Below are 15,132 nucleotides of genomic sequence, written 5' to 3' on the forward strand. Positions count from 1 at the left end.
AATCCAATGCATTCGTACATTGAAGTGCTTGCACATGCACACGCACACTATAAACTCATGCATGCGCTCACTAAACTCTGCTTGTGCTGCACCTACTGCATCCTAATGCATGTCAACGAACAAAAACACATTCCCAAGCAAAGTAGACGCCGGCAGAACACTTCCACTCCTTCTCCACGTCATATAGTGCTCAGATTTCACTGTATGAGCTTTCCAACCTATCTGATGGGTTGGAAATGTAATGCACTGTAACATTTGAATGATGGCTGTCTCCTCATGTTGGGGGATTACATTATAGATTCATAGCAGAGCAATCCACTCCAGGGGAAAAACACTCTGTCCTCCAGGAATAAAACAGCCCTATTGCTATCTCGAGTGTGACAGAAGATTAAAGAAATGGCAGGGGGAAAAAAAAAAAAAAAAGTGGCTGGGCCAAGAATGAAGAAATGGTCTTAATTCCAAAGGCTTCTGAAACATATATTCCAAATACTTCTCTGGTTCTTCTATATCAAACAAATTTGTTTTAGGTTCATTTACCTGACATGTTTCGGCGGAATCTTCCGCCTTCATCACTCTGATGAAGGCGGAAGATTCCGCCGAAACATGTCAGGTAAATGAACCTAAAACAAATTTGTTTGATATAGAAGAACCAGAGAAGTAATTGAAAAAGAAAAAACAAGATGAACCTAGTACAACTATATATTCCAAATAGCTTCAGAGATGGCCAATCATTGAAAAGATGCATACTGTACTGCATATGACAATTATTGAAAAGCTGGATCGATTGAGTCGGACAATGAAAGGTAAGCGCACATGTGGAAAGCCGAGACATGATTTGGATATCGAGCCTTGGCTTTGTTTCGTTATGAATGTTAAACCGTATTCTATATCACTCCATCGGAATCGCTGTCTTTGTGGGTAAAATGGAAAAACATCATTACATGCTCCTGTAGCAATGGCCAAATGAAAAAAAAAAAAGGATAACAATTGGCTACTCAGTAGAGGGCAGACCTCAACCGAGGATACTCAAGTGGTTCTCCAACTTTTACAATAAGTACCACCTCTGAAAATGCTTGGCTCTCTCATTGCCAACATTAAAATACAGTAGCATAGGCGACACAAGTGTTTACCCCAAAAGAAGCTTCGGTTTCTTTTAATATTGTTGTAAACCACGGTTAGATTCTATTCATCCATCCCAATTTCAATCATTTTTTTAATCTGTAGAATTTCATTAGAGGGAGCTTACATACATACAGTATGTAGCCGTATCACAGTTTTATCCGTAAATCTTTTTTGACATATGGACCAATACTGTTCCTTCCACCAGCAGAGGAACGTCAGTAGCTTTGAAAAGGTGCAATATGATATTCTGCCTTGCAGAGGCGCTAAGTGCAACCTTGGACACCACGACAAATTTCCTTCATGTGGTCATCTGCTTAAAAGCAGGTCCGAAGTCAGGACACCATTTTCTATGCAACACATCGAGTATTTTCAGTTTGCGCATTCCAAACATGTAACCTATCTTTGTAGCATCATGGATGACTTCATGCACATGAGCCTTTTCCACATTGTAGCTGCAATTGAATAATTGATGTGTTTCTTTAAAGTCAAACCTTTCAGAGCTTCAAGTCTACGATACGTATTTGAAGCTTTTGTTTTGACTTCTATTTTGTACTTTGCATGTGCAGATTTCAACTGTGGACAGAATGGACTCATCATTTTGTATTTAGAAAGTTTATTAAGAAGGTATTTTAATGAATTCAAAAGTCATTTTATTCTTATTTTATATATACAAACAAGCTTAGTTACCTTTCCCTTAACACATTGTGAAACAAATTGAAAGACAAATCATTTGTGTTAAATATATTTTGGTGCTCTCTTTTTTTTTGTATTGTAGTCATGACTTCATTTGAAGACAAGATTATAATATCAGAAAAGTGAAGGACACATGCACGCACGCACACACAAGAATTCTGTGTTCTGACAGTCTTCTACTCAGTGAATGGCAGTGCCATTGAATTCATTTGCACATTTTTAGCTGAGGGTTGATGCATCATTCAGGGCTATTTTTCCCTGCTGTCACACTTTTACACCCAGTCTCATCATTATTTCATACAGGGCTATTTATTATGCTACTGTGATGCATACACATACACGCATCAAATTTCTTGGAGAAAAAAAAATCAATGCACACTTACTATCAAGTAGGCATGTATTTATAATCAGTTGTGCTCTGGTTTATGCATGGCTGCTGGTCAGTGTGTGGAAGGATTAAAGGAAGAACGGACTTGACAATCCATTCATGACGGTAAACATCAGACACTCTCACAGATTCATATCACATTTTTTTTGACAAAAATAATTAAAAAATGTGTAGCAACTCTGTTAACCAACCCTGTTTTTGTTATTTAAATAGTGTTAGGAATAATTAATTGAATGAAATACTTGCAATTAAATCAATTAAGTCATGGCGGGCTACAAAGAATTTCCAAAGCGTTTTTATTATTAAAGCAGGATGCAAAACATTGATGTAATGATAAGAAGAAGAAAACTAATTGCCGAGCACTCGAGGCATATTCAATCAAGCAAAAAAAATGAACTGGGAATGTCGTGGCCTGGGCTTGCATGGCTGCTTCTGGAACACATTCACCGCTCTTTATTAATGATGCACCCACCTGAAGTCTACAAAGACATTTTGTCTAGTCAAGAAAAAAAAAGAAAACGATCCAAAGTGATCAGAAGAAGCTTAACCCTGCAATGAGACAATGAGCCAAAAGTTTTTTCTTCACAAAAGTTTTGAGGTTAGCACGAGGCTAGCTCATTTATAGAGCGCCTCAAAATATTCAAAGTGCTGCAAATCTAATTGGTACATCAAATGAATTCTTCATTCAAATCTGGGTCTCAGTTGGAAATGGATGTGTGTGTGTGTGTGTGTGTGTGTGTGTGTGCGTGCGTGCGTGTGTGTGGTAGAGAGAGAGAGAGACCGAAAGAAAGAAGAGACAGCATTGCTGACAGCCTGTCAGTTTGTGTTGAGTCCAGTGTGACAATAAACTGTACACTGTTTTGACAAGTTGCTCCACACACACACACACACACACACACACACGCATGCGCATTCACTTACACTATTTGAAGTGACTTAGATTTCCTCAAGACTCTAATCCTTGACCTCAATAACAGCGTTATGGCCATTGAAGTGTTTCTTTGGTTAGAAAGAATCCACGTGGTAGCTAAATAACAGTCATTTCTTGGAGCAATGACGGCTTCTATTGTGACACAATTGTTCTGAATTGTTAAAGACACGAATAAAGTTGGCAAAACCAGACACAGAGTGGAAATTGTTTCTTCTTTTTTTTTTAATGATCATTATCTGTGGATTGTGATTTTAAATCCAGTGAAATCAGACAATCCCCATCTTTAAACCATTTGCACAATCTAAAATGATGTCACGCAAAGGTTTGATGGCTGTTGTCAGAAGCCTGCCCGCCCGATTGGAATTGTGCAGCCGGCTCCACTTACAAATGACATATATATATTTATATGTACATATACATAGAATATTGGTAAACGTAAGAGCTAGAAAATACACCAAACGTAAAGCATGAAAGGACTATAAACGAGAATTCCAATGATTGACGTTAACCCAAAGTTAGATAGAGATGACAGTTAACTTTCATCTAAATGGAGCGTGGGAGGGACTCAAATTGCTGGAACAGCTTCACTCGTTCCAAAGTGCGAGCAGTGCTGCAGAAAGCGAACACTAAAAGCTTTGTATTATTTAGTAGAGTCTTCTGCTACAAAACGACTAACCCGTTTCTTCCAATTCTACCTGTGCAGCAGAATATCGAAAGAAAGAAAACTAGAACTCTGTTCTGCTGCAACCATCATCACTTACAAGAAAGAGAAGTATGAAAAAAAGAAAGGATGGGTCCAAACTACTTTCTCATCCATATAGTGGGGCATTATATTATTTGGAAGAAATAAGATGGCCATTGTGACAAGGCTAATATATAATCATATACATTAACTAGGCAAAGCTTAAAACCGCATGAGCCTTTAATCATCTTTGTTCCAATACTTTTGCTCACTTAAGAAGTGGGTTGGGTTCAAACAGCAGGTAAGTTAACACATCTAATAAAAGCTGGACTTCTGAACTTTTGTCGCATATTCATCTTTTCATATGAAACCCAAATACAAAAAAAAGAAAGTACCTGGCAGTACTCGGAATATTAGTTTGGGGAAAAGGTCCGTGTGTAAACTGACCATTTGTCTTTCCAGCGGGATTTCTATTAACATCTGTTTTGCGCTTGTTTGTTTATGTGCTGAAATATTGGCACCAACACAAAGACACAAAATAGGGCATGATGACTTCAAACAGACAGACAGACAGACAGACAGACAGACAGACAGACAGACAGACAGAGGAAGTGAGAAACCGAAAGACAGACAGACACAGAGAAAAGAGACAGACAGAGTTCAAATGAGAAGAAATGGAGCGCAGCACATCAATCATTAGGATGATTATTATGGCAGTTGGCATGGCAACAACCTCCCATCCCCCCCGCTCCTCTACTCTCCAATCGTTCCCCGTTTTTTTTTTTTTCTCAAATCAGTTCAAATGCCCTTAAATGCCATGGTAGGTACGGGGAAAAAAATAAAAAATCATTTCTGAGAGTGTAGATTAGTATGAGGAACAAAGAAACCAGGACAACAAGAAAGCACATAGCGGTATAATAGTCCAAACAAAAGCATTGCTCATTTCATGATGTTAATATGCCAGATGTTGGCGGTTCTCTAAATCCCATCTGTATTGTCATCATCGTAAGCAGTCTATTTGAGGAATTGATCAATCAGCTGTAGGAGTTCATGACTCGAACAAGCTTGCAGTTCTCGCACTGCTGCTAAAGCTACAGTGTTATTTTGCCGCTGCTAACAGATGGTGAAAGGATTGCGAATGAGAACGACATAAGAAGCAGCAGCAGATGTAACATGAGAGAAGGCTCAAAAAAATCATCAGCTTCTTTCTGCTTTTAGGATTTCCACTTGACATTTGGAGCCAGCTGCAAAAAGTTCCAATTGAACCTCAACAGCGTTAGTCACTTCCAACTCTGAGATATATGTAGATAGATAGTATACATAAGGTGTTCAAATTTACTCCTCAAAATATCAATGGGACCTTGAACGGTCAAATACGATGTGTAATGACGATCTTTGTTCTGATTTATAGTTGTCCCCGCAAAAGTTGCTTTTCAAATCAGAAAAGTCAATCACTCGCTTTTTCAAGATAACAACAGCAACACTGGTGCTGAATTTGGCGGGCTGGCGGATGGATGGATGGATGGACGGATGGATGGACGGATGGATGGATGGATGGACGGATGGACGGATGGATGGATGGATGGATGGATGCATGGATGCATGGATGGATGGATGGATGGATGGATGGATGGATGGATGGATGGATGGATGGATGGATGGATGGATGCATGGATGGATGGATGCATGGATGGATGGATGGATGGATGGATGGACGGATGGATGGATGGATGGATGGATGGATGGATGGATGGATGGATGGATGGATGGATGGATGGATGGATGGATGGATGGATGGATGGATGGATGGATGGATGCATGCATGGATGCATGGATGGATGCATGGATGCATGGATGCATGGATGCATGGATGCATGGATGGATGGATGGACAGATGGACGGACGGACCTCATCAAACGAACAAATTACACAAGCCAAAAATGAGCATTGGCCTTGAATGGAAAACGATGGTGCACTGTACCTGCAAATGAGTGATTAGTGGCATTTGCATTGATCAGCTAAAAGCTCAATTTGGATGTTATTAGTCACAAGCAGCTGCGGCCCGAATGATGGAGCACGCGAAGCAGGTGGGAGGCCGCCGCTGAGTTAAAGCCAAACGTTCCACGTGCAGCAGACTGAAGCAGCAAATCATAAAATGTCTTTACGGGTGACATTTAGCTAAGTTCAGGGTGATGTGCGCAACTCTGGCCCGCTTTCTCTTCCTGTCTCTATCTATCTGTCTGTCTCTCTGTATTTTCTGGCTCTTTGCTCTGACACAATTACACTTCAGCTCCTATCAGCTCGCTGGATGCTCCACTGCACCCCAGGAATGGATGGATGGATGCACACACACACACACATGCACACACACACGCGTGCACACGCTTTTACTTGCAACTAGAATGTGTGTTTAATCGTGATTGTAATTGGTGATCAGTGCTTTTTGCTCTGCGTTAAGGTAACAAAAGCAGAAAGAGATGCTATCAAATCTTTATTATCCCAAACTGGAATAGTAGAAATGAGGCTGTTGCATTTCAATTCATTGTTTTGGTAATAAGACTATGAACACTTTGGTACATAAAACTGAATTCCAGTCAGTATGCATTTCAGTATTTCTGCGCTGTACAGGAGTCATTGGCAATGATATGGGCGAGTGGTCAGTCCTAATTCGACAATTCATCCAAATGCAGTGCAAATAATTTATGTTATTGTGTAGAATTTCTAGCTGGATGATAGTGAGACAAGCTTGATAGCAATTTGCTCCTCAAGGGGCAGTGTTGAGTCAGAGCTGATGCCTTAGGCTAGATACATTGCACTGACACCTTCATTTCCAGCTAAGCTTAAGCTTCATCTTTGTCCTTAATCTATCATGCTAACAAAAGGGAATCTTTGCTACTAAAGAAGCAGTAATTACTTACAACAATACACAATATTCTTTTGTGGATTTCATTCACAGCTTTATCATGAAGTCAAAATTCTGCCACTACTGCTACAGGCCTGTAAGCCCAGCCGCCCTCCTCGAGTTTAATGACAGGCTGCATTTAATTACTTCCCCACATCTCCATCTTTCCCTTTTCGTCTTTCTTTCTTTCTTTCTTTCTTCCTATACGCGACGCATAAAGTTTCAAAAGCGGGTTAGTGGCAAACAGAAAGCCTGCAGTATATCAAGTTAACAAGAAACATAAAAGTTGACGTGTTAATGCCACATGTGCAAATGAATTGATTATGGCCTCAAAAAGGGATCAATAAACACAGGCTAGCCATTACCTTAAGTCAAGCATGCGCGTGTATAAGGGAGCTGTGTATTTGTATATATATATATAATATATATATATCTGAGAGTGTTTTTCCCGAAGCCTGCCCTTCAGTCGTGCAGTGTAATTTACTTGCGAGGTTAATAGAACCTGATAGCAGTAACTATGCATTTGCAAAGACATGGCTAGAAGACAAAGAAGGCAATTATTATTTATTCATAGCACAAGCAAAACATGATTGGAGAATCAAAAAAAAATAATGATGGATGGTGAAACACATGTTTTCTGCTGACTTTGGACACCAGAAAGAAAAGCTACCTGCTGTATCGATCAGCAGTTAATTACATTGGTACAATGTGTTTTTCTGGAGCTGACCGTCAAGCGTTTATATTGAGTTGATGTATTCCGTCTTGCAGTTGCAAGGTTGCTTCGCTGAAGTATTTCACTTTCTAGTTTGATAGAAAAATGCTTGCTGAAGATGGCAGTCTTCCAAAATCAAGGCAAGAATATTTTCTTCATTGTGGTTATGAGTCCTCTTGGTTTTTTTTCTCTCCACAGCAGAGCTTAGAGTTGTTAAAGCTTTTCTTTCACGTCATCACAGAGCTCTCTACTGGCCATCAAGAGATACTGTCACTTTCTGCAAAACCCTTCCATTCATTTCCTCTCCTGCTTATCCTGTTGTCCAGGGTCGCTTGGAGCTGGAGTTCTCAACAGATGTGCTTTCCTCATCTCTATTTTGTTCAGGAGTTTGTCAGAGGTGATTGAAGGAGCTGCACCAAGATGCAGTGTTTCCTTTCAACAGCAGGTGGCAGCATAATGTATGTCTTTTCTTTGTTCACTACTAGGTGTCACAAACTATTCTTTCAAAATCATTGTGCTATATGCTTGTGTTTAACCTGTGTATGCAAAGTTATCAATATTAGCTCATCAAATAGAGGGAATACGCGATAGAAAATTATGAGAGAAAAGAAAAGTGTAGTTTAGGAAGTTTGTTAAGTACAAATGAAATAAATCAAGCACCATTTACATGAGGGCAACAATTCATACACTACACGGCACGGGCACCTCATTAAACACAAACATCTCTCCATCTCTCACCTTGATCTCATTGTTGAACTTATTTGCAATTGAGCATGAGCTTGTTCCTCACTATTTCTACCTTGTGGTTTTGCAGAAGCCATCAACAAACACACGGCCTCGCCCCCTCGTCTCACCGCCAGCTGAAACCTCTGTGACATCACCGGGCACTTGCTGATGGAAAGCCATCATCGCTGTGACTGGACGAAGAAAGTTCTCATTCTCTCTCGGAGAACATGACGCCTGGAACAAACCAAGCATCTGGTGCCTTCTGGAACACGTAGTAAGTCAACACCTTTCAAAAACCACCAAGTTTAGATTTCACACTGACACACATGGAAAAAAAATCCTCGAGCTGTTCTCTTCATCCTAGTCTGTCCCAATTTGTTGAAAACAACACAATGTGTCTGACAGTAGGCCTTTATTGCTACTAATTCCTGTCCAATAACTTCATTTAATAGTGAAGGGGTGCTTTCATGAGTAAATAGTTCCTCATTCATAGACATTCTGATTATCATTATGGCTCCATTCTCATAAGAGCAGCTCCCTTTTCCACTTTAAACCGACTCAAATCGCAGGAAAGCAGGCACTTTTATTTTCCTCCTTAAAAGTCTCATTGGGACAGGCGAGGAGGGAGGGAGGGAGGGTGTGTTCCATTTTGGAGGAAATGCTAGTCAATTCCAGAGAATGTGACCTTTGCCACTTCAAAGTAAATAAGGAAAGAATATGTTTTTGTATGTTTTTATTGAAATGAAAAAACGGTTACATTTTTGCTGCAAAACACAAAACGGCAGAATACAAAAGTATTATTTCAAAATAAGTACAACAGCCTTCCAAAAATCAAGAGCCCATGTGACCAATAGAGTGCGTGAGATATGCTGTGCACATACAGTGTACGTATGTCTATTTTCTTATCAATCCACATCCATATCTTCTCGTAACGTGCAATCCACATCAAGTCGTTTGTTCGTTTTCGGTGATGCGGCTGCTTCAAGTAACACAAACCATTTTGGAATTTTCAGCTGCTTAATGACGTTCACAAGAAAAAGACTAACAATACACTACAATGTTTCCCATGCCAGCTTTGGCCAATGTGGATGGGCGGAATAACGACACTTCATTAGTAATACTTGCTTCACACTCTTGTGAGTCCTTCCTTCAACAAACGGACAAAAAGCGCACATGTGGTAAACGTAGCAAAATAGCAGAATTTGGCAGACCCCACCGAAGATTCTTCAATGGCAATACGGGCAAACCTGAACATTTTAGTATCAACTTAAGTGTATTATAATATGAATATTCTTAAATGTTGCCACATTTTGTCCCAACTAATAATACACAGTTATCATAGCACACTGTGACTCCCCCCATTTCCTGTTCTGTCGTGACACCCCCAAAAATGAGATACTGAATTGAAAGCACCGTTGTTGCTTTGACAGGACTAGATTTGCTGAGCAGGAATATTTTCACCCCAAATTTGGTCGAAGCAGTTTCCTTCCTTATCCAGGCTATGATGGTGTCGTTCATTTTGACCATTTCTAGTCAGACAAACCACAAAAACGTCAATTGGAGAGTCGAATTAGATTTGTTGACATTTTCATGAAAATGGAGTTTCAAGTCAATTTGAAAAAAGTTTGGGGGTCAAAATGGCTTCTACTACTGCAACTGAGTCACATAGTCGTCTTTGCGTCTGCAGGAGCGCAATCTGTGGCTGCAACCGCTTTTTGCTCTTTCCATTCATTTTGATTAAGAAAGAGGATTTCCAATATGACTGTTAATGAATTCATTCAATTCAACTCACTTGGCAATTTTTCATGAAGATTTCATTTGAATTGAGAATTTTGGATTCTTCCACTTTTGAAGCCTGTTGCGATTCGGAGGAGGAGCCGCCGCGGCCTCAAGCGCTGACAAAGACCAAGCGGGCAGAGTAGATGAGGTCGGCCAGGTAGAGCACAAAGTTGACGGCGGTGAGCACGGCCACCGCCATCAGCTTGTCCCACGTGCACAGCCCGGCCGTGGAGCCGCAGTTGGACGGCCGCTGCTTGTTGCCGCCCTGCTTGGGGCTGAAGTTGAAGATGGGCCAGATGATGGTGGCCGACAGGTAGAGCACCACGGCCAGCAGGGCGTAGCCAGACAGGAAGCGGGCGAAGGGGAAGGGCAGGCAGCCGGTGCACTCGCCCACGCACAGCACGATGATGGCGGCGGACAAGATGAAGCAAATGCAGTAGACGGACATACAGTACTTGAGCGCGTCGTGGCGGTCGTACACCACCGGATCGCTGACAAACACGAAGATGATGCACGCCACGAAGGTCTCGCACACCTTGAGCAGACCCGGCGCCGTGGCCATGTAGCCGGCCACCTCGCCCGGCCTGGCCTTGCTGATGCTCACCTCGGTCATGTAGGCGATGGTGGCCAGGCAGGAGAAGACGGTGGACACGATGCGGAAGTCGCGTACCTGGCTGGGCCCCATGTCGCCTTTCAGGAAGTACAGAGGGAAGATGATGGACGCCGACAAGCACAGCAGGGCGGCGTAGCAGGCAAACGTGATGGGGAAGTTCTTCCAGGAGACGGGCGATCTGGTCTGTAGGCCAAACAGCTCCACCATGAGCACCAGCAGGGTGCCGGCGAAGCTGAAGGCCCAGCAGAAGATGCACCAGTCGCCCGTGCCGTGGTACAGACGCCCGCCGTGGACCGCCACCGAGAAGGCCACGCAGGAGAAGACCAGGGCCGCCAGGCGTGTCCACAAGAGGGGGGTAGACTTCAGGACGATGGCCATTTGGACGTTTGGTTGTCTTGGTGGGGGGAAGACCGGCAGATTCAAATCTGAAGAAAGGAAGACACAGGAATGATTCAAGCTCATGCATGTTACTTTCAAGTAGAGTTACAAACCGAAAATGGAGATTCACTGTTATTTTTCTTTTTTCCTCCCATTTCAGTTCAGTTGACTCAAACCGGAAGGCACCACTGTTCTTTCAATGTACTATATTGGTAAAAGGATGTAATAGGCCAACAGGGCCACATGAGGGCGATGGTGTAACATAAAAACTTTGCACCACACCACAAAAAGCACACAAGGGTATTATTGTGTCTCCAGCACAAATAATGGCTCCTCTGTGGTAGAAGCATTTCCATCTGCTTGAATAATCTGCTGAAAACTGGCTTCCCCTTCTATTGCTCCATTCCAGCCTGACTTTTACGGCTGCAGTCTGCAAGTCACTCCTACTGCTCCAAGACTTGGCCTGCCTCGCTTCAACATTCCATGTTTGAATCCACGGTAGGCGAGGCGCGGGGAAGCGCGCTGCGTGCCCGACCGCTGTCATCGGCGAGGGCCGACGGGTCCCGCTTTACTTGACGCATTCGATTCACTGCTCGGCTTTTGGTTCGAGGCTTTGTGGTTTCCAACTTCACTCAACGCTGCAGCACAACTGGAGCCCAACGAGTGTGCAGGGGTGATCAAATAGTGTAGGCCGTAGTCATTGACCGTGTTCGCAATGACATGGCGGCTGGCGTATTTCTAATGTTCCCCACTTCACTCGGCAAAAACAAAATGCAACCACAACTGGATTTATTCACGCCATTCATCAGAAAACAATATTTAGGCGTCAAGTTTTCTACTTTTGTCACCAATTTGGACGGCTGTTCTTTCCACAACAGTGATATCGCGGCTAACAGCTAGCCGGTCGGTGTCTAGCTCACACAGTCAAAGTTGACATAACGGTGCAAGAAAAGAAGGCTGTTTTTGCTGAAAAGTTGCCAAGGTTCGCCCAGTGTGGAAAGTTAGTAGTAAAAAGTCCAAAATTGCAGATGCCTGCCACGCCCAACAACTTTGGGGGATTGGCCTGTTCCCGCTACTCCACCCGACAATGTCGTAAATCACACAGCGGCCAGCTGCTTGCCTTTAGATTTATTGTCAATGAGATAGATTCACTGAAAAAGAATTCACTGAACCATGTCATCCTTTCCAAGGGCGCCTGATGTGTTTACAGCAAGGCAGCTATGTTTATGTTACCATAGGAGACACACATTCGAATGCTTTTAATGGGGTGCCGTCTTGGAGCAGTTAGTAATGCTTTCTTTGGTGTTTTTGGCTTTCTTGGTCTTCCAATGCCATTTTCTGGGCCTTTTCATCTTTCATTGGTATTGATGAGATGTTGAAATGTATCTTCTAATCGACCAGCCTACTGGATAAGGTCATATTTGATGAGGCATAAAGAAAGAAGAAAAGGCAAAAAATAACATTTGAACCAAACAGGCATTCATCACCCGCTTGACTTGACCAGCCTCGTACCCCCAGAGATGCCTATAAACAGACCTTGTTGACATTAGCTGCCATTAACAGCAGAAGGCAAAGGAGGTGAGGAAAGGAGGGATGGGCAGGATTGGAAGGGAGGAACCTGGGGAAGCCCTGAGCTCCAGCCACTTCAATCACACACACATTGGAAGGACGGTGATGGAATGGAATCATAGCAAAGGAGTGAGTCACCGTGGGGCCCCCTTCCCCTTTCACCGCCCACATTATTCCACGTGTAAAAAAAAAAAAAATTCCAACTTACTGATGAGTTCCATATGGCAGTCTGGCTTCCCAACTTTTTTTGTTCCTTCCTTTCTCCAATTTCTTTCTTTCCCTTCCCTTGGTGGTGTTCCTTCCCTCCCCACCCTTCCCTTTTCCCGCCCGATTGAAACTTTAGGCGCATTTACACGTCATGTAGAAGAAGCGCTTCCAAATATCCCCCAGGGTGGAGGGGAGGGAGGGAGGGAGGGGGGGAGACTGCTTTTCCACTGTACCGCATGGAAAACACAAAAGGAAAACACGTACACACAGTGGGTTGGGAATTCTGGAGGGGGGGAGGGGGGGGTACTTCCCCAAAATGGACACGGGCTGAAAATAGTGCTCGCGGGGCTCGGGATGAGGACGGCAAAACAGGACGTGGCCCAACCCGGCCGCCCGCCCCCGCCCCTCCTGACTGACGCTGTCATGAATCAGTTGCCAGGGCGACACGCGGCTAACCTGATTTCATCCCTTAATTCACTTAGGCACCAACGCCAAGATGACGACCAAGCTGAAAGTGCACTTGGGAGACCGACCACACCAAATAAATCCTTCAGCGGGATAAAGCCCGCTTTGTTTTGGGTTTTTTTTCTTTTCTTTTTTTCTCAGGGAAATTTGTGGTGAGACTTAAATAAGTGTCCAAAAGCAACATAAACAAGGAGGAAAAGAATTGTTTCACTGTTGTATTGTAAGACGGGTTAGTGTGCTTTAGATATGTCCAAGTTTCATTTGTTCTGTGACCATACAGCTACTGTATCTCAAATCATCGCTCCCCATTGACATGAATGGAAATGCAAATAATCTGTTCCAAATCTCCCAAGAAACACCAATTAATTTTTTTACATTTATTCCTAATGAAAATGACACGCCATTATTGTGCTTTGTAAAATGCACGGTAGGAAAATGCAAGCACAAATCACAATAGTCCTCAATGTTTTGTCCCTTTTTGGGCTTCTTCTCTGGGGGTTGTTGGCAGTTGACAAGCCATTTGAACTAATATTGTTCTTCCACTGCAATGAAAGCAATGCGAATTAGTGGTGGCCAAACGCTGTCAAATTTGCTGCTGTCATCGAGCTGTGGGGATCTCAAAACAAGAGGCCAAAGAATGACTCATCTTGGAAACTTTGTATGTTACGACACTTTTATCTCGAGGCACGACAGTATCTAAATATTAACAAACACTTCAAAAAAGGAAAAGTCGAGGCGCCTCATTTTGTGTGAGATGTTATAGCCATCAAAACAGTGAGCAGGAGGTTTGTAATTGTTTTGGATTATTCGTTTAGATATTTTTCTTTATAAAGAGTTACTAAGCTATTTTGTACTCTCATTTTTATTTTAATCCATTAATTAATTACAATAACTTGGTGAGACAGATCCTGGCGGGGAGTGCTTAGTATTAAGTTAGGTTTCTACGGGAAGGGGTTAAGGTTAGTTATGGGAGTGGGTAAGATAATGTTTTTTTTTTATAGCTTGTTCTTCAGAAAAATCGAGTCTATTTATAAAGGGTGGTTCGGGTTAGCCACGCTTTTGGGACCCTTTCTGAGGTTCATTCATTAAGACCAGTGTAGTGGAGGTGGGTGTGCTGCCTGCCGCGCCCTGCAGCCACCACACACACACACACACACACAAACACACACACACTTCCCTACACATTTGAACTATAAATCACAAGTGTAAACATTTCTCTAACGTGACTGCAGCATAAAAAAAAGCAAAGATGAAAAAACAAAAAGTAGCCACTTTACTCTCAAACGACTCACAGCACATTTGGACTCACATCTAAATCCAAATGTTGATAGTATTTCCCTCCAATATGAAAGACAAACACCCAAAGTAGCTATGACTTCTTTTTTTCTTGATCAACTTTCATCCTCTCAGACAAACAAGATGCAACAAGTTCTTTACCTGGTGTGCTCGCTCGCTCGCTCGGCTGCAGCGTCTCACACAAACATCCAGCGGTGGAGAGTCTTTCTCTCTCACACACACACCCACAGAAGGGGGAGGAAAAGAAAGCCAGCAGAGCAGACTCCCACTTGACTTCCTTGCCAGCTCCCTCCCCGCCCCAACCTCCAAATTAGGCATTGAATCTCCTCGTAGCGTTTGTCACATCTGTACACGCCACACCTCCAACCTACTCCTCGTCAACATCCTTCTCCTCCTCCTCTCTGGTCACCCCGGGGATGGTGCAACACACAGACGCACACAGAATGTGGTGCAAAAGTTCACTCCGTGTGCTACTTTTGGAACAGCCCTTTTCTTTTTTAACCCTTTTTCTTGTAAATCCATGACGACAAAACACACTCACTGGACTTCTCATTAGGTATAGCCACACTATTTTATCCAAGGGTGGGCCAACGTTTGTGCTCAAGGCTGGCCCACTTCTTAGTTTTACTTGGCCCAAGTCAGTCATAGATAAGGTAAAAAAAGATGATG

At 42.8% G+C, this 15,132-nt stretch overlaps 1 protein-coding gene across 2 annotated transcripts; it reads right to left on the reverse strand.

Annotated features, from left to right (window-relative positions):
• Positions 1-8,874: 8,874 nt before the first annotated feature.
• myadmb (myeloid associated differentiation marker b) lies at positions 8,875-14,785 on the reverse strand. 2 transcript variants are annotated; one of them, XM_061295555.1, is made up of 2 exons: positions 14,605-14,785; positions 8,875-10,973 (listed from the first exon to the last, which is right to left on the reverse strand). In XM_061295555.1, the coding sequence occupies exon 2, from the start codon at positions 10,924-10,926 to the stop codon at positions 10,045-10,047; it is 882 nt and encodes a 293-aa protein (XP_061151539.1). In that variant the 5' UTR covers positions 10,927-10,973; positions 14,605-14,785; the 3' UTR covers positions 8,875-10,044. The 2 variants fall into 2 exon arrangements, with proteins under 2 accessions (XP_061151539.1, XP_061151538.1); XM_061295554.1 differs by lacking the exon at positions 14,605-14,785 and adding an exon at positions 12,704-12,823.
• Positions 14,786-15,132: the final 347 nt, after the last annotated feature.

The sequence above is a fragment of the Syngnathus typhle genome, linkage group LG13 (genome assembly GCF_033458585.1).
Source record: "Syngnathus typhle isolate RoL2023-S1 ecotype Sweden linkage group LG13, RoL_Styp_1.0, whole genome shotgun sequence".
In the NCBI taxonomy this organism is placed as follows: domain Eukaryota; kingdom Metazoa; phylum Chordata; class Actinopteri; order Syngnathiformes; family Syngnathidae; genus Syngnathus; species Syngnathus typhle.